This window comes from Saccopteryx bilineata, chromosome 1 (assembly GCF_036850765.1).
Source record: "Saccopteryx bilineata isolate mSacBil1 chromosome 1, mSacBil1_pri_phased_curated, whole genome shotgun sequence".
In the NCBI taxonomy this organism is placed as follows: Eukaryota; Metazoa; Chordata; class Mammalia; order Chiroptera; family Emballonuridae; genus Saccopteryx; species Saccopteryx bilineata.
The window spans coordinates 92,786,638-92,809,451 of record NC_089490.1 but is presented as its reverse complement, the minus strand read 5'-3'; the positions used below and the strand labels follow the sequence as shown (position 1 = coordinate 92,809,451).

Sequence of the window (22,814 nt, the reverse complement as noted above, 5' to 3'; positions counted from 1 at the left end):
ATAACTTAGTTTTAATTCTATTTATAACTTTACTAGGGGTCACGTTTGAACTTGGAAGAAACATCTCACCTTTTTTCCCCAGATGATAAGAGTGAAGGGTTAAAAATTATACCTCAGTCACACCACAAAATACAAAAGACTTATCAGCTTTTAAACCTGACCCACACTTCCCAGGCTGTTTTAAAATATGACCACCTGGCTATTTGTATGTTTTCAAGAGCAACTTTTGGCATCTGCAGTTGTCTTTGCAAATGACTTAAAACAATTACTTACAGAGCCTTCCATGAATAACTGCTTTCCCTGCAAACCTCCGATCCCTTTAGAACAAGACCTCTTCGTTCATGAATATTCATTCTGACTACTGTTTTGGTTGGCTAGCTAATGACTTTTGGTACTTTCTTCAGGAAGTGTACACTGGTGTATATTGTGTGAGCTCTAGCATAGTGTATCATTTTTTTTCTGTTGTTTTTTTACATGAGAGAACTTGGCCGGTATTCTTGGGTCTCTGTCTTTTATTGTCCAAAACTCTGTAGACATTTTATGACGACATTTGTTACTGTAGTGGGAAGAGCTGAGGTAGAATTTCTTTTCTTCGAAGATGATCTGTTTCTGTCCACGTACATTAGAGTGTAGCCCTAAAAATCAAGTCCTACCCCTGGTCCATAGCCATCAACCACACGGGGCTACTGAGCACTTGAAACGCAGCATGTTCAAAATGAGATGTGTAAAATGTGCATCAGATTTCAAAGACTACGTACAAAAAAGATGTGTGAAATACCTCATAAGGAGTTTTAAGAATCTGATCACATGCTGAAAGGATAATAACTGGGATATATAAGATTAAAAAATATATATTATTTAAAGGCACTTAGTTTCATGTTGTTTTTGCATGTGCTACTAGAAAACTTAAAATTACATCTTTTTTTTTTTTTTTTTTTTAAGTGAGAGGTGGGGAGGCAGAGACAGACTCCTTGCACATACCCAACTAGGATCCACCCAGCAAGCCCCCTAAGGGGTGATGCTCTGACTGTCTGGGCTGCTGCTCTGTTGCTCAGCAGCTGAGCTATTTAAGTGTCTGAGGCTAGCCATGGAGCCATCCACAGCGCCAGAGGCAAACTTTGCTCAAACTCACTTGAGCCATGGCTGCGGGAGGGGAAGGGAGAGCGGCAGGGAGGGGTGGGGAAGCAAATGGTCGCTTCTCCTGTGTGCCCTCACTAGGAATCGAACCGGGGACTTCCACACACCAGGCTGATGTTCTGCCACTGAGCCAACTGGCCAGGGCCTAAAATTACATCTTGATATTGATCTTGGACAGCACTGCTCAATAGCTGGACTGCTCAGATTCATTCACATTTTGGCTCCACAATGCTGAGTAACTTGAAGTCTTTTTTATAAGCTTCCATTTCCTCCTGTGGAAATGGGTGAAAATAATTAGACTCACCTCAAGGCTTATGGTGGAGATAAAATAAGATTATGCCTGTAAAACTATTGTTGGCAGATGATCAATTCTTATTTATGAGAGTTATTATTATTCTTAATGGAAGGATTTTTTTAATCCTTATAACTCAAATATATATAGATATATATATATTTTTAGCATGCACCCCGATGTAAACAATGTATTACTGATTTTGCCTGAACTACAAGGGCCCCCTTTTGACCTGCATGAATAGAATTATTTTCAGCTCTTGACAATTTTTCTTGCATTCAATCAGCTTTGGATGGACCATCTAACATTTGACCTTGAAGTGCCTGGGGCCCCTCATCTTTATTAACTTTTCAACACACCATCTCAACTATTCCAACCAGGGCAACATGCCCAAAACGGTACGTTGTCTAAAACACCAGAGCACTAACATTTTATTCCCCAAACCCAGCTTTTTATCCTTTCCAAAAATTCCTGTTCTCACCGCACAGATTTCCTAACCTCACCGTCATTTCCAGTTCACTCAACCCATTATTTTCTCATTACTCATCAATTACCTCTGGTCTTTCCTTTCATTTCCTTTTTTTTTGGGGGGGGGGGAATCCAGCTTATGTTCCAACCTCCATCATTATAACCATAGACCTGAGTCACTGACGTTGCTTGTAACTCAAGTTCCAGAAGGGTTTGTGGTATAAGCGAACAGCACTGCCCTGACGGCTGGAAGAACCTCTTCATCACCTCACTCTACCCGATTAGCAGCACTCTGCTCATTCCTTTGATAAACTCTTTAACAACAAAAGGAAGCATGCTGTTTCTACAGCTTGGGACTCCTGAGAGGACACAATGAAACAAGGTCCAGGAACACATCTCCTCCCTGATCCAAGAGAATGAACCATGAACGAGGAGATCCCAGCAATGACAATGAAAAGGGTCCAGTGCTCAAGGTGGGGAAAAGATGGGTCAAGGGACACGTAATTTCTTTGAAGTCTCTGAGCTAAGACCAATTATATACAGCTCCTGGGGGAGGGGACACAACACCTACGTAGATCTGGAGAAACTGTCCTGTCGTGAAGAACTGCAGAGAATGGTAGATAGATGAAATAGAAACAAAGATGAACACAGTCAAGGGAGGCAACAACTAGGAAATCATTGACTACTCAAACGTGCCAGGAGGCATACTGAAATGTCCAACCAGGCTCTGCGCACTGCCAGTCAGGATATGGCCAGAGGGATGGGACGATGGTGAGAGGACTCGGTAGCTCTGCCGGGTCTTCAAACACCTGGCTGAGTCATTCCCTCTGCAGCCCCACAATACAGAACCCAGGGCATTTGTTGGGGCCACTGCCGGCCAGGGTTTGTCCTAAATGCTGGGCATAGAGATAAAAGTTATAGGCCCTGACCTCAGGGTCCTCACAGTCTAGTGGGGAAGGCAGGCAAATTAACACACAATAATATATACACTTGCATTTGGTCTTTATTCATGCTTAGGTCCAATGGGGAGACTCAGAAAGATGAAGATGTAAGTATAGCACAGGCGAATATTTCTAATAGGGTTTCTAAATATGGAACAAGGTCCTTTGGGAGGTAATGATCTCTTATCTCTGGAAGTATTCAAAAGCGTAAGAGTAATGACCATTTGCGTAGAATATTGCAGAATAAAATGAAAGGTTATGCCGGATGAATGCCAAGTTCCTTCCTAATTAAGATTCTATGACTCAAAAGGGGACAGGGCCCATTCATTAGGACACTCCATTATATAAAGAAACACTTGCCAGTGTATGCAGTGAATTGTACAAATGACACAGAAAGATTCTTTTCTAATGCAGATTATTTCTGTCAATTGTCTACAATTTTACACATCTAATATTTAAAAGCCAAATACTGAAAGGTACGTCTTCATATTCATTTCACTTACCCATGTCTATTCCATGATCTCTCACTTGCAATCTGAGAGAGAAAAGTTTATTAACGCAAAGCTCATGTTGCCAGCCTGGAAAAACCAGCCTTCATATTCACAAACCACACAGATAACCCAGGAACCAGCAAAGCAATAAAGAAGATGAGAGAATGCTAACTTTTCCAGACTTAGACAGGATAGCTGACCCTAGCCAGCCCTCCTGCACAGCATGGGACCCAAAAGAAGAGATGAAACAAGAACATGAATCCACAAACTATTCTAGAAAAACAACCCAAAATGCATACTGATGAGAGGCCAGCAGTCATATGCTCCACTGGAGAAGGGGAAGACAAGGTGGGTTGACATGATGAGTTTTGAAAGAAGAGATTTATGAGGTTCATCACAGCCACCTTCAAATACATGAGAGGGGAGAGAAGGAAGCAGAATTTATTGTGTGCCTACTATGTGCCAAACACCCTACTTACCATTACAAAACCCTTTTATTGGATTTAATCTTCACCAACAAAGGAGCGATGGAGCTACCAATTTTGAAAGACAGTTAAACTCTGTGTGTTACTATCACTCTTACCATTTTATTAAACTGCACAAGGCAATTCCGAAGGCTGTACAAACCTTACTTCACAACTCCTCTTCTGCAGGGCCTCTTAGAGCAGAGCGCGTGCCCTGTGAGGCGCGTCCCCTGTGAGGCACGTCCCAGATCCCCCGCAGGCCAAAACTACTGCAACTGCTCCCACCCGTCAGGGGATGTGATCACAGCAATGTGACCACTGCCAAGAGTGGTCCCTCTGAGCCACATCCTGGGGTCTGACAACCATAAAACCCAAACCCAGTTCTGGGAAGAGGACAGTGTGGCAAAGAATCACACGTGGGATCTTAGGCGACGTGCATAACCCTTGTGGGTTTCATTTGTCCAAAACAGTGCTATGTGTAATGGGCTTCCTTCTAATTCTGCGACCCTGTGATTGCACAGTATCATGAGTCCCAGCTAGCAAATACGTCCATCATTCAGAAGTGTGTCTTCCTGGGAAACAGATAGGCTAGAGAGCAGTTTACCCCCCCCCCCCCCCAGGGAGAGGAACAAGAGCTGTCTGTCTCCCAAAGGGCTGCAGGGTGCCGGGAGAGGACAGGTATCTAGAGAGCCTCCGCAACACTCCCCAGGAACAGGTACAAAGGCAACCAACCGGGTGTGAGTAGGCAGCCAAGTCCTCAGAGTCAATCATCAACATTTCTGTAACCACAGTCCTGACTTCCACTTCCTACTCTTTCTGCTGCAGGTAACGAGCAGGCATCGGTCTGAGGAAAAGAAATAAATGAGGGCCCCCCCACTAGACAGGTGAATCATGAAACAGCCCCTGCCCCTGCCGCTTCCCTTCACGAGCTTGGGATCATCCTCATCCCAGTCGTGGCACGGGGGTGACTTTCTGGGTCAGACGGGGGCAAGATCAAAAGCTGACAGGCACGCAGGGTTTGCTTCTGAAAACGCGCAAGACATGTTTTGCTGATTAAGGCAAACTGTGGAGGGTAATGACTGTTGGGTCTAGAAAAACGGTCCTTGGATGGGAGCGAGGGGGCCGTCCCAAACTTAGCAGCATCATTAGTACGCTGCTTCTGTCCCTGGCAGGAAGCTCCGTCCCCAGCAAGCCTTTAAACGGAGGGGTCACGCTGAATGCAGCTGTTCGTCAGGAACAACCAGACAGAGAACGACCCCGAGAGCTGGGAGGACCCTTGTCTAGACACAGTTACAGTATCTTAGTTTAAAAGCAGGCCACCGAGAAAGAATTATTACTGGGGAGAAAGAGCAGGGATTGTGGGGTGAGACATTCCTGGGTTTGAATCCTGGCTCTGCCAGCCACTGGCTATGGGTTCTGGGTTATTGAACCTCCCTCATCCTCGGTTTCCTTATCTGTATAACAGAGATGATAACAGTACCCACTTGTGAGCGCTCCTTGAGAGAGCCACAGAAGATATAACAAAGTCTCCCGTAAATAAGAGGTGCTGTCACGACAGGCAACGGGCTCCAAAGTCACTGACTACAGGAAATTTGAGCTCAAGTGCCACCCAACAGAGGTAAGCACCCCCCCCCCCCGCCCTGGCTGCAGCCCCTGCCTCCCTCCTTTCCACACCCGTTTTCCCCTGAATTATACAACCCCATATCTCATATCATTTCACTCGGAAAGGGAAAAAGTCAAATATCAGCCTTGGCATTTATTAGCAGCCTGCTCTTAAAGCAAACACTCTTCAACTCTGTGCACCAATTTATAAATCATTGGTGTGATAGAGGTAATAAAAATTTCTCTCTCCGCCCCACAGAGCCATTGTGAGAAGGGAGTGACAGCACGCAGCCACATACAGCGCTCGAGGCAGAGATAAGCCCCCCTCCTCGTCCTGGGCCTCCTCCGCTGCTGATAGCAGCTCCCTGTCTGGAGGGGAGTTCGCAGCACCGAGACATCTCCGGTCCTGGTAGCCTGTTGATACAGAGACTGAGAGGCCAGGAATGAACAGGCCGTATAAACATGAGGAAGACCAATGAGGATTGGTCTTTAGGGACAGGCGGGCTGAGCGATCGCTATTTGCAAGTCCACACTAATTGATCATTACAGAGACATGTATGAGTCCAGCACGAATCACCTACCGTTCGTCTTTAATGCACCAATCCTTCATACCCGTCCTCTCCTGCCTTACTCCAGGCTCCAGCACTGCAGACACAGGAAGAGGCCCGCAGGAGAAACGCCATGCCAAAGAGCTATACCAAATGACGTCAAGGAGCCACATCTGAGGCGGCGGTCACATGTGTCTGCTGAGGCTACCGACGGACGTGCTTCTAGAACACAACTGAAGATCACAGTGCTGGCCCACCTCTCTCCCATGTCTACTCTCCTTCAACACCAGCTAATAAATGGGATTTTATCAGGTTCCCTTCCCGGTGCACCTGTCATGAAAGGAGGCCGGCTCGCCTGTCCCAGGGCTGCTCTGGAGACAGGAGGTGGGGTGGTGAAGACGAAGCAGCCTTACTTATGCCACTGCACGGTCACGGGCCCAGGCAGCCTCAGGGATGTGGTGGGCCCTGACAGGGATAGGGAAACTCCTTCCCTGTGACGTGAGTCCTCTCAGGGACCCAGCTCCGAGTTTACTATCGTTCAGGTAGCAAACGTTGACACGAGCTTCACGAGCCAGGACCACCCACCCCAGGCATCAGGATCCAGGGGTGATGAGCAGCAGACCGGGCGCAGGCCCTTTTGGAGCTTCGTGTCGAGGGGAGGGCCACATCTACCGGCTCACCGCACGGAGGCATGCACGAAGGCATGCTGCCATGAGCTTCCTGGAGAAATGTTTGTGATCCTATGGCAGCATATGGCAAAGGAACCCCTGTGAGACGAAAGGCAGGGGAGGGTTCTCCCACGTCCTGGCCGACCTCACAGCTGAGTTCCAGACCACCATGATACAGCAAGGACTGAAGGAAAACCAGCGGGGATCTTTTTTTGCTGATGGAGGGTCCTGCCTTCAATTTGTAAAAAAAAAAAAAGTAATGTCTGCAAAGTGCAATAGAACGAGGTGTACCGTATAGGAGGCTTAAGCAGAAGAACCTGGAATTTATTAGTCATGGGGGAGAGAAGGCAGGCTAGGGAACAGGGGTTAACAGATAGAATAACCTGAGCCGACGCCCCCTGCTGGGAGGGATGTGAGTGACAGAGTGAGTGGTACATGATGACTGGCAGGAGGCAGGAGGCAGGAGGCAGGCGGCAGGCGGCAGGGCAGGCTGTGTGGGAAATGCAGCTCAGGTGAGGACTGCTGAAAGTTTCATGCAGAGGAAAGGGGATGGCGCTGGTTGGGCTTGCTTCTGGGAAAACTGACTCATGCTACTGACAGAGAACAGATTTGGGGGAGGAGAAATGAGCAGGGCAGAAGGAAAGAGGTTCATCCGGAAAACAAAACTTGCAGGAGTGCTGGAGGAAAATCACCAACGTGGAGATTAGGACGCCAGCAGGGGAGAGGGAGACGGGCCAGGACGTGGAATAGTTAGATACAGGGTGACGGAAAGGTCCTATCAAAGACAAACCACTGGGTTCTGGAGGAGCAACTAAGGAGATAAGATGGTCATGTGACAAGCCGGGAGAGAGCCCGGCTGGGGAGAGGGGACAGAGCATGGTTCCAGGTTTGCTGAGCAGCATTATGTATAAATTATCACCACTGTTATCATCAGCAATTACAGAGAAGTTATGTTTTATAAAATGCCTTCATACTCATTGTCCTTATTGGACTCTCACCCGATTCTGATCCTGTGGAAGAGAGCTGTAGGAGATGGGCATGTATTTGGTAGGAAAGTAAAATGCAGGTGTCAGGGACCTCGCATGCATGGCATGGTCAACAGAAGAAGTCAGGCTAGAGGACCGGATACCGGAGATATCTTTTAGAACTCATGAAAACTGCTTTTTTAAATTATTATTATTATTATTATTACTTTTTAGTATTATTATTTTTAATGGCAACTTGAGTTCAAATGGATAAAAATCCAGTATGTAAAATAATGAATAGCAGCGGGTCTACCTGCATTAAAGGGGGCAGGAAAGTTTCAGAGCGCCAGTCTCTCCCCCTCCCATTCACCTTTCCTCCAAGACTTCCTGGAAGTTCTGAGGTCCCCAGGAGCAGACAGATTACCACCCTGGGTGCCTGACTCCTTCATCCTCCCAACTCTCCACGGCTTTCCTAGCAGGCTGCACAATCGGGAACATGTTAATACTACTTTTAAGAAGCTGCTGCACCGCGGGCAGTGCTGGGCCTTCACATGAGTGATCTTACTGGATCCCTTCCTTGCAGCTGGTGCTGACCTACCCATCCACCTGCGGATGGAGCCAGGGCTCAGCTCCATTCTTCAGTGGCAGGCCAGGATAGGAAGTTGGATTTTTTTTTCCCCTCCTGCCACTCTGTATTTTCTTTAAAAGTATTGATAGAAGGCACAGGCTTGTTGTAAAGGCCATGGCGGAAGATTGCCAATAGGAAGGAGAATGAAGCAGGAGGAGGCGGGAGCATCCTTCTGAGCCAGATGCCGCTCCGCCCCTCCCATTGTGGCCCCCCTCCCCCGCCCACCCACCCTGCCCCGCCCCCAGTGCTGCTGCTCAGACCCGGGGAGACGGAGTGGCTTGCTTTCACCTTAATTAGCACAGCAATTTGCTAAATTTTGTTTTTCTCTTTTTAAGAGTGTTAATCAATTTTAGCTCAGAATAGATCGGAATAGCACACAAATTACCACGACAACCCCCAAATGCTAAATTCTGAACGTCTCCCATCAACCTCAGAGCCTGAAATATGAGAAAACCCGAATCTCTGGCCAGCATCTCCACGATCTATTTAAAATGTTATGGCTCTGAGATGAAAAGATAATGGCTTTATGAGGTTGGGAACAAGCAATTTGCTGGAAACAGCCTCATGCCTAGGTGTTCAGTCCTTCCCAAGGTGATCGGAGACGGAACATCGCATAATTCTGCGAAGCTACGTGTTCCTCTAATAACGGCAATTTGTTAAAACCCACAAGCATCACAGGGTACCGAGTGTGCTCCAGAACGATGGAAGAGGATGAGATGTGCCGCTGGCCCCTCCCCCACTAAGATGGTTCGAAACTAAAGCAACAGACAGACAAGTGAATAGAAAATGTGTCCGCCTTTTCTGGAGAAATCAGGGAAGGTTTTCAGATAAGGTGACGACGCATCCCAGTTCAGAAGGGTGAGCACTTGTGATGAGGTAAGAAGAAGGGCACATCACACAGAACATGGGCTCACACTCAGGAGAGGAAGCAGGGTGTTCAGAGGTGGCTCCTGAATGCTGAGTAACAGAGCGGATCTGCAGGGAGGGCCAGAGAGTCCAGACCTGGAACACGCGGGACCTCTCAACCAGACTGGGACTCTCCACCCTGGGGCGAGCAGAGTGGCACAGCGGGAGGATTTCAAGTGGGGGTGGGACAGGACCAGATGGCGCTCATTCAGTTGAAACGCTCTGGCCCAATGTCATCCTCAGTATTTACTTGGCAGTCTTTAAAAACATGTCCACATTCACTTTCTTATTTGAGCCTCTTACTATCCCATGAGGCTGGTATTGTATGATTTTTATACCGGTGAGAAAACATACCTAAACAAGGTATAGGTTATTGACTTGGTGTCTTATGACCAGTAAAGGACAATCCATGAATTCAAGCCCAGGTGCACCGGACTCCTGAGTTCAGCACTCACCTCCTGGGATAACAGAATTCTCTAGATAATAATATGATCGACCTCTTCGAGGAGGCCGGGAGGCACTATTCCCACCACTGCCCGTACCTTGAGCTCGTCCGCATTGTAGAAGTCGACGCGCACAGCGGGCACCATCCAGGTCTGGAAGAGTGTGGCCAAGATCTGCTCGGCGATGGAGTCGGCGATGAGGTGGAAGTGCAGGGGGTTCCGCCTGTGGGAAGGAGGGGAAGTCGGGTCAGAAGGGAGCATCAAGGCCTGAGACTTCCGGCCACAAAAACACACTCTCACCCATTTCCGAAGTGGCTAGTTTCTAACAGCAGCTGGGAAAGTAAATCAGGCGTGCGACACAATCAGGGCTCACTGGTGAGGCTGGCAGAGCCGAACAGGGGAGAGGACATCTCGCCACCTCAGCATTTCACAGAGGTGACAGCCGAGGACCAGAGAGGGTAAAATGGTCGGTGACACATAATTCAAGCCAACCACCATACCTGTTATTAAGATATCTGCATTTCCAAATATCTTAAGTAAAGCATGTGTAACACTTTGACCAATTCTCTGTTTCCATCACCTAGAAACACTAGCGCTAGTGCGGAAGCACAGGGGTAGAAGATCGCGTCTTGAGACCGGCTGTACGGAGCCAGCACAGCCCCTGAGGTCTGTTTTCTGCTTGTTGCTTTCCAAGGAGAAAACCAGACACCCAAGGAAGGGTCATCCGGGGCCCCGTCACTAATTGTCAGTTTACCCCCACTTCTAATATGCCTGCAGCTTTTCTTCAGTCTGCCTCAGCCAGCCAGCCCCTTCCTGGGGCGGCACTCAAAACATATTACACAGAGCACAGCTTCTGGATTCAAAGGAAACTGAGTTCAAATCCCAGAGCTGGCATCTGCTAGTGGGGCCTTTGGAGCATGTCACGTGTAGCTCTGCACAGCTGCTGCTCCATTCTGTAAAACGCTGGAAAAACCCCTTCATCAGGCTACTGTGTCAAGGAAATGAAATAGTAAGTGCCACATATAATGCATATCAATAGTAAACACAAACAGAATATTAATAAATAGCAGATATGCCTTCTTGAGAGACTATCAGACACAAAGCGACAGACCAAAGCAGAAGAACTACTATCATAAATACTATTGTGCTGGTAAAAAGTGACAGCATCAATTTTAATACCATGAGCGAGTACCTGAAGATGAGGATTACCTGGTCCCCTGACCTCAAGGCACTCATCCTATCTGGAGAGACAGGTGACCCACAATTAAACACTACAAACATGAGTGAAATGTGACAATAATTATAACGGCACAGCCAAGTATTATGGGAGTAAAGGAACAGAAGGGCTAATTCTGACTGAGTCAGAGGACGCGAAAGAGTTGGGGGGAAGCAGCACCCTACAGGATAAATGACTGACAGGAGGTGAAAGGAGAGGAGAATAAAAGAAACTATCGCCAGAGCTCAGGGTGTGTAGAGAAAGGAAGTGGTTAGCATCAGAGGCAGATTTAACAGCGGGCGCACCGGGCACGCACCCTGGGCCCTGACTTCTGAAGGGCCCCGCAAAACCCCAACTTTACACTTTTTTCTAATGACATCAAATTTGGCTTCACATGTGCAATTTTAACATTAATAGTACATAATATTTTTTATTTATTTAAAACTATGGTTAGCCTGTATTTTTATTTTCCCTGTCTCTCTCTCTCTCTTTTTTTAAGGAGCCCAATATTTTCTTCTGTGCCCAGGGCCTTAATCCGCCTCTGGTTAGCAGGAACTCCACCGTTAGAGCAGAGGAGGGGAGAGATCAGAGCCATGGGAAGCAATGCTCCGAACGGCCAATTCAGCAGTCTGGACGTCATCAGCTGGGTGTGAAGGGGCTACACGACCTGCCTCTGCGCTCTCAGCCTCCTACGCAGCCCCGTCCCAAGTCCCAGACATCCAGGCCGTCTCCCGGTCTCTCATGCCCCCTCGCTATCTACCTGGGCCTCTGCATATCTGGTTTGTTCTGCATGAAGCCCTCTTGCATTAGCTTGTTCAGTAGTTCAGTAAGTACTTACTGAGCACACAGGATCTGCCTGGCAATGAGCAGGACGCTGGGGACTTGGTGGTGAGTGAAAGACACACCATCCTGCTCTCAGAGGGGTCACAGTCTCACCGCTGCTCCCTCCTCCACCCCCCCACCTCCCCACTCCCCATCTGGCACTGGATCATCTACCCAGTCATCAGTCCTGAGCTCTGCCATCATTTGCTCCTGCAATCCTTCCCGGCCTGACTCGGTCAGGGCCCTTCCTAACAGACAGTCATCACAGCACCACGTACCCATCCTCAGGCAGAGACCACCTGTTTACTTGTCTCCACTCCCGCTGGACTGTGAGCTCAGGGAGGCCAAGGATCATGCCAGGTGTGAGTAGGTGGATAGCACCCATGATCTATCATGATCTATCATGTCTGGTTCAGTGTCTGGAATGCAGTAGGAGCTCAAAAATGAACCGAATGGATGAAAGGGTGGCGGGCAGCAGACAGATAAGGGGAACAGAGGTGGACGCGTCCTTGAACGGAGTGGACTAGGTGGATGGGGACTGAGGGTCTGATGGAGACGGGCAGGGAACAGCAACGAGGGGGCTGAGTCTGGAGGCACTTCGGGAGAAGAGATCTGACGTGTGGGGGAAGGGAGAGGGAGGAGGTGGCACTGAGACTCCCGAGGTGGTGATGTCTCCAGGACAGGGGATACAAGTACAAAGACACACCAGAGGAAGAAGAGGATTTTGGGACTGGGGACTGGGTGTACCAAGTATGATGTGAGGACGGCCAAGCCAGGTGGAGCTGGCTGAGTGAGTCCAGACCCAAGGAAGGTTCTCATCCCGGGCTAACTGGCCATACACAAGGCTAACAAACTGAAGAAATGAACTGAAGAAACAACACTACAGAATTTCTCCAGGACACCATCTCCCAAAAACTGCAAATTCCTCCATTAAACCAGTGGTCCCCAACCTTTTTTGGGCCACGGACCGGTTTAATGTCAGAAAATATTTTCATGAACCAGCCTTTAGGGTGGGACGGACAAATGTATGACGTGACCGAGACAAGCGTCAAGAGTGAGTCTTAGACGGATGTAAAGAGGGAATTTGGTCATTTTTAAAAAATAAAACATCGTTCAGATTTCAATATAAATAAAATGGAAATAATGTAAGTTATTTATTCTTTCTCTGTGGACCGGTACCAAATGGCCCACGGACTGGTACTGGTCTGCGGCCCGGGGGTTGGGGACCGCTGCATTAAACCATCTACGCCTGAGCGGTGAGCATGCCTGCCCCCAGCCTCCCGGGAGGCTTGTGAGAAGCTGCCAGTAGGCCTGAGTGATCACGGGTGGCCTGAGGGCCTGAGGGGGTCAGGGTTTACTTACTGGCCAGTGGCATACCTGAAGGCCATGTCACAGGCAGCCAGTCAAAGTCACTGGGAAGACAGATGGAACGGAACACCGTTTAGCCCTCGGTGTTGGCACACCACTCCCCCCGCCCTCGTGAGCCCCAGACCCCCCCCCCCCCCCCGCCCTCGTGAGCCCCGGCAGTCTTGTGCATAGAGAGTGGATAGAGGCCAGCTGGGATCATTGTTAACGTGCATTTTTATCCACAATGGAGCAATAGCGTAATTTCAGGCTTGGGGTGACCATACCAAACAGACCAAGCTGCTTCTCTCTGCTCCAACCCAGTATGCTTTGCACGCACATCTGTATCTCTGTGCTGTTCCTTCCCCTGCTGAGATGTCCCATGGGTTTCTGTTCATCCTTCAAAATTCCCTTTGAAAGTCATCTTCTCCTAGAAGCCTTCTCAGAGCACATCCTTGTCCCGTTCCTGCTAACTCAGCACCGCACATAAAAAGCAAGTCTGCCACTGACAGGATGGCATTGTGATACATACTCACACCCCTGGTCCTCGTCTCTACTGCGAGAGCCTGCGGGCAGGAACCCTCTTCTCATCTCCGCCCAGTGCCCAGCAGAGGGGCTGGCACATGTGGGTGCCATCAACAAACACTCAATAAACACTTGTGCAACAGGAGAAGAAAGCCAATGGCCCCTTCCATGAAGGTACAGACAGCTGATGGCACGCCCCACAGCAATGGTGCAGACAGAGCTGGGGCTCCGCTCCGCTCCAGGACATCTGGGTTGGAACCCCGGCTGCGCCGACTACTGGGGGACTATAAGGAAGTCACTGCAGACCTACAGGCCTCAATTTCTTCATCTTCCAAACAGGAACAATGCGAAGCAGCATCACATTGGGGGACTGTCAGGATTAAGTTATATAATATAGAGAAAGTGCTCGGTGAAGTGCCTGGGGCGTGGTGAGACTGCAGCGTGGTGACGTGGTGACTCTCGGGATGGTCCGAATACCTGAGCCTCACCCCCCACCTACCTTCACACATTAGATGCTAACCCCCAAGATGGTGGCACTGGGAGGTGGGCCTTTGGGAGATGACTGGGTCAACGGGGCAGAGTTCTCTGATAGGGATGTGGCCCCAGGGCCCCCTCACTCCTTCCGTGTGAAGGCACAGAGAAGCCGGTGGTCTGTGACCAGGAAGCAGGCCCCCACCAGAACCAGACCACGCTGGTGCCATGACCTTGGGCTTCCAGCCTACAGACCCAAGAGAAATAAAGTTCTGCTGCTTATTAGCCACCTTGTCTGGGGGCATTATGTTACACTGGCCCTGAAGGACTAAGACAACTATTACCAATGTGAACTTAGGAAGTTGCTATTTTCTCTACACTTTTGCATCGGTTTTCAAATAAAGTATTTCAATTAGTTCCTCCACCCACAGACAACTAAAGAATGAGCTGAACAATTAAACCATCCAACAAAGAGCTCCCAGGCAGCAAACATACATAGGACATCACAGAAACACGGGCTCGGTGCCCTCTCCCCAGGCAGCGACCGATCTGGCAGAGATGGGGAAAGAGAGAGCACAGGTGACTACAAAGACCTTACAGCATGCACGTGACCCAAAGCAGGGCTGCCACACGCGACAGCTGTCAAGTTTGGGAAAGGCACACATCCCAGGGAGCCATTGGAAGAGACCGACACGGACGGCAAGTGATGGGCACCCCTCAAGTCGGATGGTCAGCCACCCGCGCGGCCGTACCGGGAGGCTGTGCAAGGAAGATAGAAGCCACAGGGCTTGAGGGTGGGAGAGACCCTCCCTACCAGTAGAGGAGGTCAGAGGTTTCCACACACGGCGGCAATTAACCTGCATCTTTAGGTGGGGAGGGAGGGAGGACGCAGGAAGGCGTTCTGCAGGATCTACTAGAATAAGGGCACGGAACATCTGTGAAAGAACACCAGTCTTATCTGGGCGGCTCATACAACGACATTTAACAAACACCGACTGCCTCCCAGGAACAGGCAAGATGAAAAGAGAGAGTCAGACTTAATGGCGGGCTGGAACGGAGTAGGTGACCTCCTAAGAACTCGCATTCTCGGAGAGAAAGAGAGAGCCAGACAGGTGTGGGGGACTCCACGGGCAGCCTATTAAAGCCATGATTCAGGAGGCTAACGCGGTTCAAGAGAAGATGTCCCAGCGCCAGGCGGGAGGAGCAGGCTCTTACAGCCGGGCGCTGAAAACATCCGTAGGAGGCTGTCCCCTCCGTGACCTTCCTCTGGTCCACTTACAGTCTCTTCCCAGAAGGAAGAGCAAATCCGCGACGGCACCGAGCTCATCGTTAGGTGTTTGCAATGTCCACGGGGCCAGTGTGCCTCCTGTGCTTCCTTCATTAGAAGGCTGTGGAAATGCTTAATTAGGGAACCCGCGGGGGTTCCCAGCCCAGGTGACCAGAGGCCCGGGCAATGTCTGACACTGACTCAGCAAACGCAGGCTGACCAGCAGCGGCTTGGGTCTCCTTCCCGGGAGGTGGAATGCCGGTGGGGGCTCTGCTGAGGCCCCACCTCCTGTATCAGCACCAGAATGTGGGTACTGGCCCCGCACCTCTTGGTGGCCATGGAGAAAGCACCGGAAAACACTGCCTAGACCACTTTTCTTGTAGTTTCCACAGAAACCAGAATGTTTCCCTCGAGCTTTACCCCACTGCCTACCAGATGGCCCCACGTTCATATCACAGAGACCCCTGGGAACCAACCCGCTAACATACCAGGTCACTGTCTGTGGAGGGCTTGTTCAGTATTGATCTCTCAAGACTGTCAGCTCCATGGGGACAGAGAGCTGGGTCTGTCATTCACTGGTATATCCTAGGCCCCAGGAAGATGACCAGCATATTAAGTAGGGCCTCGTTCTGTCCTCTTGTCCTCTCACTCAAGCATAGTTACTTACTGTTCAGTTAGTCAGTACTTCTATTTCTAGCTATACACAAAAGGTATACGAAAACATATGACAAAAACTTGTATACAAATCGTCTCAGTGGCATTATTCAAAAGAGGTGGAAACAACCCAAATGGCCACCTTGGGATAAATGGATGAACAAAATGTGGCCTAGCCACACACTGGAGCATTACCGAGCGATGAAAAGGAATGACATGCTGACTCACGCTGCCCCATGGACAAACCTCGGAAATAGTGTGCCCAGTGGAAGAAGCCAGCCACCAAAGACCACTGGGTGATTCCATGTCTATAAAACGTCGGAATAAATAAATCCACAAAGTACGGTAGTGGTATCCGGGGAAACAGGAAGTGACTGCTAACGGGTGTTGGGGTTTCTTTTTTGAGATGCTGAAACTGGTCTAGTATTAGGTAGCGAGTGGTGGCTGCACAACCGGGAATACACTCAAGACCAACCAGGCATGCACTTCTGGAAAGTGAATTCTGTGATTTGTGAGTTACATCCCTAACTGACTCATTTGCCAGAGATGAGTGTGGGAGAGGGAGTTAGGCCTGGTCTGCTCCGCTGCTCTGGGCTCCTTTCTGGGGGAGCTGTGTTGCACAGTAATGGCTTGCCCGTGTGAGGAAGGCCTGTAATTGTGGAGCTAGCCTCTGACCAGAAGGGAAACCCAATTCACAGGGACCGAATAAAGGAGCCTGACCGTGCCCACATTTGAAAGAACACCCCAGAATCCAGGTTGACTAATAACAACGAAGGTGATATTTCATCCTTCAGCCGAGCCTTCTGACTCTTATTTTTGCATTTGGTTCCTAACTCAAAAAGTTTTAATGACGGGGCCCTGCAAATTCCCCCATCAGCCAAAGGCTGTCTCCATCCTGTTTCTCTTTTATTCAGAAGGAGGTTGGCAGGAGTTTGACAGATGCTAACACCAAAGGGAACTTCATCTACTATTGATGGTAGGAACTCATTCACAAGAATCAGAAAGGGATTTTCTGAATATAGGATTCAATATTATCGAATTTTACATCTGTACAGCATCTAACACAGTTTTTTTTTTTTTTTTTTTTTTTTAATACCTGTCACTGGTTATACATGCATTTTGCGAGCACCGCTTTAAGCCCATGAGAAAAGGCTTCTGCCTGGCCAGGCTGGCTTGGGTCCCACCTTGCTTACCTGGGTGTGAACACAGACGTTGCCGCAGACATCAGACAAGACCACGCTCTTACGACAAAGAGGGAAGCAAGGGCGTGCCCCGTCTTCATCAATGCCTGCAGACGGGGCTTGTAATGAGCAGCGCTCCTGCTGCCTCCGGCTGCCTTAACTGCTCCCTTGTTCCAGGTTGGGATGCAATAAATACGGTAATACAAAGAGGCAGAGATGATTAAACCTCAGCCTCCTTCCCTGCTTTTCCCTTTCTTATTTTGTCAGGAATGTGCCACGGCCCCTCCAAGGCAATCCAGGGTCTGTTTTTATTAAAATATACAGGGACATCTGAGCTGAAATAATCCTTAAATTATTAAGTTTCGACTGGAATTGCAATTTGAGAGAAAGAGCGAGCCTGTGACAGCAACTTGAATGCTCAGTGAATCCGTTACACTCAGAGATTTAATAGAACTCATTGTGGAAAAACACGTTAGCCAGAAGGAGGGTTCTCCAGTGTGCGTTCTTCATTTGAGGGGGGGACAAGCGGCCCTGGTAAGGTGGGATGATTCAAGGGCAAGTCACTGTCATGTCAGGAAAGCTCTCCATGGGAGAAGAACAGAGTACTTTTCTGGAAAAATCAGAAGATCTCCTGGGTAGTCAAAGCGGCACGGGTTCTGGGCTGTGCAGAGCTGTGAGGCCAGCCTTCCAGGGGCTGCAGTTACTCACCAGTGACTTTCAACAAGCCACGTAACCTCTACGAGCCTCCAGGTGCTCATCCATTTGTAGGGATAATGGCATCTACTGACCAGGCTGGGATGAAGGTCAGATACAAATATGTGATGCGTAGCTTCTGAGGTATATGCATTAATTCTCTTTGCTTTCATACAGACATGCATAACCAAATAGCACAGCTCCCCCACCTGTTTAAAGAAATTACCTGTCCATATTTTCTTTTATTTCAAGTTTACTGAGATGTAATTGACAAATAAAAATTGTATATATTTTAAGGTGAACATTAAATATCAAATGTTTAAGGTGACTTTTTATATGTATACATTATTTAAAAAATCACCATAATCAAGCTAATTAGCATATTCATTCTATTTTCTTTACTCCATCCTACTGCCTTAGGTCTTACTAGAAAATTAATATCTATGCTTTTACAACCTCCACTTACTTTGTACTCAGTCTCCCAAAAATACATAGCTGGGAGGATGACAATGACTTTGAAGAGTCACAATAATAATGGCAATGTCTACATGGTCCCCCCAAAATGATAATTAAAAATAGAAGAATAATGATACTCAGAAGGTAATTTTTTTTTTCCTTATTGAAAACTCAGATTTTGAAACTAGATTTACTGGGTTCAAACCTGGCCCTGCCCATCCTCTCTGTGTGACTGATCTTCAGCCTAGACTGAACCCCTTGATCCTCAGTTTCATCATCTGTAAAATGGGGACAATACCAGTTCCCACCTCAAAGAGGCATATGAGCATAAAATGCATTAATATCTGACAAACACTAGGAATGGAGCATGATACATTCATATTTATTAAATAAAGACAATGCAGATATTTCGCATATATCATCTCTTTTGATATTCAAAATAGGCTCTGTGACTGCTTGGGGAACTAGCCAAAGCTCCTAGAAGTTTAGTGACTTGCCTAGGGTCACCCAGGTCAGTGATGGCAAGACCAGAATCATAACCAACTCTGTTCCTTTGTTGTATTCAAATCCTAGGTTCCTCCCTTCACAATCGGGAAACTGCTTCTATAATAAGGTTAAGCCTGAATAAGCAGTAAGACCATTAGAGGCAGAAACTGGTCACAAATATGCTGTTTTATCCTCCATGGTCTTCAAGGACACCAGTGAAGTTAAAGAACAACAACAAAAAACAACACACACGATCTTACTGCTTGATATGCAAAGTGAGGGAGTCACCCAGCTTCCTCCTGCCACCAGGGCTGCAGAGTGTGAGAATAAGTAGATCATCCTAGCAAGCAAATATTAAATTTTTACAAGCTGGCCAACCTTCCTGCCCAGGCGGTTAAACACTGAAGTTACTAAATAAATATTTTTTCTTTCTCTGCTCACTGAAAGCTTGGTCTCCGTGAAGAGCAGCTAGGTGTCCCAGCCTGTTTGCCATTGGGATTGGAGTTACAGGCATCCCCCCATTTTTCTTTAAACACTTTTGCCACCTAAAGACACATGTTGTACTGTTTTCTGACACATATTATAGTACTTTCAATTAGATAAGTCTTCGTACACATATCTTCTGCAGTTATTTTTTCCCTCATTCATCTTCTTTTTCACCATAGAGGCTGCATAATGAGATGACCAAAAATATATGTTAAGAGAAAACAAAAAACAAGGTCACCCCCAACAACCGCATGCAAAAAAATTCCATTTCTTAATTCTTTTCTGCTGGTCTTTTACCCGTCCCCTAGATTGCCACCTTATATGTGTATCTGTATGAGTGTGACACATAGGTTTAGAGAGTGCAATGATACTGTGCATATGCTTTTCAATTATGCCGTCCCTTGTTTGGTAATATCAAATATCATTTTTGTTTATGTTTTTTTTTTGTTTGTTTGTTTGTTTTTTGTTGTTTTTTTTACAGAGACAGAGAGTCAGAGAGAGGGATAGACAGGGACAGACAGACAGGAATGGAGAGATGAGAAGCATCAATCATTAGTTTTTCGTTGCGCATTGTGACATCTTAGTTGTTCATAGATTGCTTTCTCATATGTGCCTTGACCGCGGGCCTTCAGCAGACCGAGTAACCCCTTGCTGGAGCCAGCAACCTTGGTTGGTGAGCTTTTGGTCAAACCAGATAAGCCCACGCTCAAGCTGGCGACCTTGGGGTCTCGAACCTGGGTCCTTGGCATCCCAGTCCGACGCTCTATCCACTGCACCACCGCCTGGTCAGGCTTGTTTATGTTTTTAAAACCCACTGAGAACATGGTTTACTATAAGAGGATGTCCCATTTAGTTAATATTATTGTTTTTTAAGGGTTATTCAAAGTTTTATAATTATGAGAAATATTTCATAAAAGCTTTTTTTTTTTTTTTTTTTTTTTAAGTTAGGATTATCCTTTTAAGACAGAGCCCCTGATGTAGTGATACAAGGTCATGGTCTTGGGCATAATACTATGATATTTCTTTCCCCAAAACTGTCAGCAAATTTCAGTGCCGGCTTCAGTGTTCCTGAATGCCCACATCACTTCTCCTACTGTCTGTCTTTCAAAACATAGTGTGCCTGCTGTCACCAGGCATCCTGTGGAAGTAAAATTGATTCCATGTAACAAAGCAAGCCTTGAGTGAAAATTTACTGAAAATCTTGTCTGGAAAGTAAATCTAATTACTGTAATTCATAATGAAAGCCCAAAGAGGCATCTTTACCCCAGTATTATATTATCCTAAACATTAGGAAGGTGCTTCCTTCGTCCAAGCAGTTTATCACGACACATCCGTTAATCCCTACTACGCGCTTTGGAAGTAATGACGCTGTTTCTAGCTGGACTTTCTGAGCTGAAAAATCTTTCAGAAGCCCTTGTGTCTTGATATCTAAACTCATTAGCACTAGCATATTAATTCACAGACTAGATCTCATTTGTAGAGTTTCATGCATGGGAGAGACAGAAGTGGTTATTTGATTCAAAAAGTCGTCACTGACGTGGGGTGCAGAATTTTCATAACACAGAATAAAAATCCGCTTTCCTCTCAAATCCCCATGCCTCCATGAGACTGTGGCGTGCCATCAGCTGCGGATACTGACACTATTGCCATATGGAACTGAACTAGGTCTGAGCCAGGTATATTAGTTAACTATATACCTTCAGGTTATATATTAATGAAGTTCCCTAGATTCACTTGTTAACCAAGTAAATATTTATTGAGTATATAATATGTGGTAAGCACTTTGCTAAGATACCAGAAACAAAGAAAAAAATAAGGCATGGTTTCTGTCCCCACAAGTCCCACATTTTATTACAAAAGATATAACATAAATAGATAAATGAAATACAATGTAATAAAAATCACGGCAGAAAGATGCACAGGGCATTACGGGCTGGTAGAAGGGAAGCCACACCCAGGCTGACACCTGCAGGTGGGCTTCCTGGTAGAAATGAGGTCTGTGCAAAGTCTTAGAGGGTGAGAAGGGCTTGCCAGATTAGGGTGGGGAGAAAGGGAGAGTGGAGACCTGGACAGAGGGGACCAACGACAAGCAGTAGGCAGGGGACACCTTGGGGAGGATGGCAGCTGAGAGCAGGTGAGTGCCACTGGGGCCCGAAGCATCAGCAAGGGGAGGAGAGAGAACACACTGTCAGGCATGACCTTGGATCCCGGACGGTCCCTGTGACACGGCGAAGAGATTCGATTCTCTCAGTTTGACAGGGAGAAGTCAATGAAAAGTGTTCGGAAATCAGATCTGCCCGTCTGAAACATCATTCCAGCATTAGAGGATGGATCTGGGGGAACGGGAAGGACAGTGCCCATGAGAGACTATATATATCTGAGCCATGCGAGGCACAGTGGGGATGAAGAGGACAGGGTGAAGTGGCTCTGAGAACTGATGGGCTGGTCAGGGGACCAGAACAAGAGTTGGTAGGTCTTGGGTGTCCACCACTTCTCCTGTCTCTGTTGCCACCACTGACAGTTGCATTCAAATATAAGACTTTCAATGGATCTCTGTTCGGTTGAACTCAGAGCTTTTTATGACCACTCCTCCTTCTGAGGACCTTCTGGATCCTGACTCAGTCATCTGATGCAGTTCCATACTGTTGGCTACAGCTCTGGGTAAGCTTCATCCAAAGCCTCAGATATTCTGAACAGAGCCAAGGACAGCGGCTGCAACTGGAGATTATGGATATTCCCTCAGTATGCCCAGAGGCAGTCAAAACCACGAGGGGACAGAAGAAAGTCCCTTGAAAAAGCAGAGGCAAACAGCAGGAATTGAACAGGAAGAGATGATAACTCAGGACGGCAGTATCACCTCCAGGAAAAAACGGGACTCTACCCTTTGTATGACTGGTTCCACGGGGACCCACAAAGGCCACTGATATCATCTACAGGTTGATAATTTTCACTTTAATATATATAAGGCAGGACCTTCCTAACGGTCAGATATGCCCAGAGGTGGGGCGGGCTACATTGGCACAGAGTAAGCAACTTATTTTAGTTTGCTGGGCTTCCATAACAAAACACCACAGAATGAGTGGCTGAAACAACAGTAACTTATTTCTCACAGTTCTGGAGGCTGGAAGTCCAAGATCAAGGTGTTGGCAGGGGCCGTTTCCTTCTGAGGCCTCTTCTCTTAGCTTATTGATGCTTGTAGATGCTGTCTTCTACCCATGTTCTCACATGGTCTTCATACTGTGTGAGTCTGTGTCCTACTCTTTTCTTATAAGGACACCAGTCACACTGAATTAGAGCCCACCCTCCTGACTTCATTTTAACTGAGTTACCTCTCTAAAGATCTTATCTCCAAATTCAGTCTCATTCGAGGTACTAGGGATTAGAACTCCAAGAGATAAAGTTTGGCAGGGAAAGGGAGAGAGGGGAACACACAAAAACCAGTCACAACCTGTCAACAGAGAGATTCTATTTTCAGTCAGGTAAGGGAAGCTTGATGAAGAAACTGAAGCATCATATTTGGGATGTCCTTGAAGATCCCTTCAGATCTAAGAGCTGCAGTTCTACACATTGCAAGATAGCACCTCATCGCTGCTATTTAATGATTTAATAGATGATTGATGATTAACACAATCATCTCCCCCAAGGTCTCAGATAAAAAAT

The 22,814-nt window shown here is 47.4% G+C and overlaps 1 protein-coding gene across 10 annotated transcripts in view; it reads right to left on the bottom strand.

The window, feature by feature from the left end:
• The window catches only part of LARGE1 (LARGE xylosyl- and glucuronyltransferase 1), a 565,935-nt gene that overhangs the window by 282,642 nt on the left and 260,479 nt on the right, over positions 1–22,814 (bottom strand). For all 10 annotated transcript variants that reach the window (XM_066259855.1, XM_066259874.1, XM_066259835.1 and 7 more), the window contains one exon: positions 9,653–9,776. In XM_066259855.1, the coding sequence (XP_066115952.1) occupies positions 9,653–9,776 (124 nt within the window). The remainder of the gene's footprint in view (positions 1–9,652; positions 9,777–22,814) is intronic.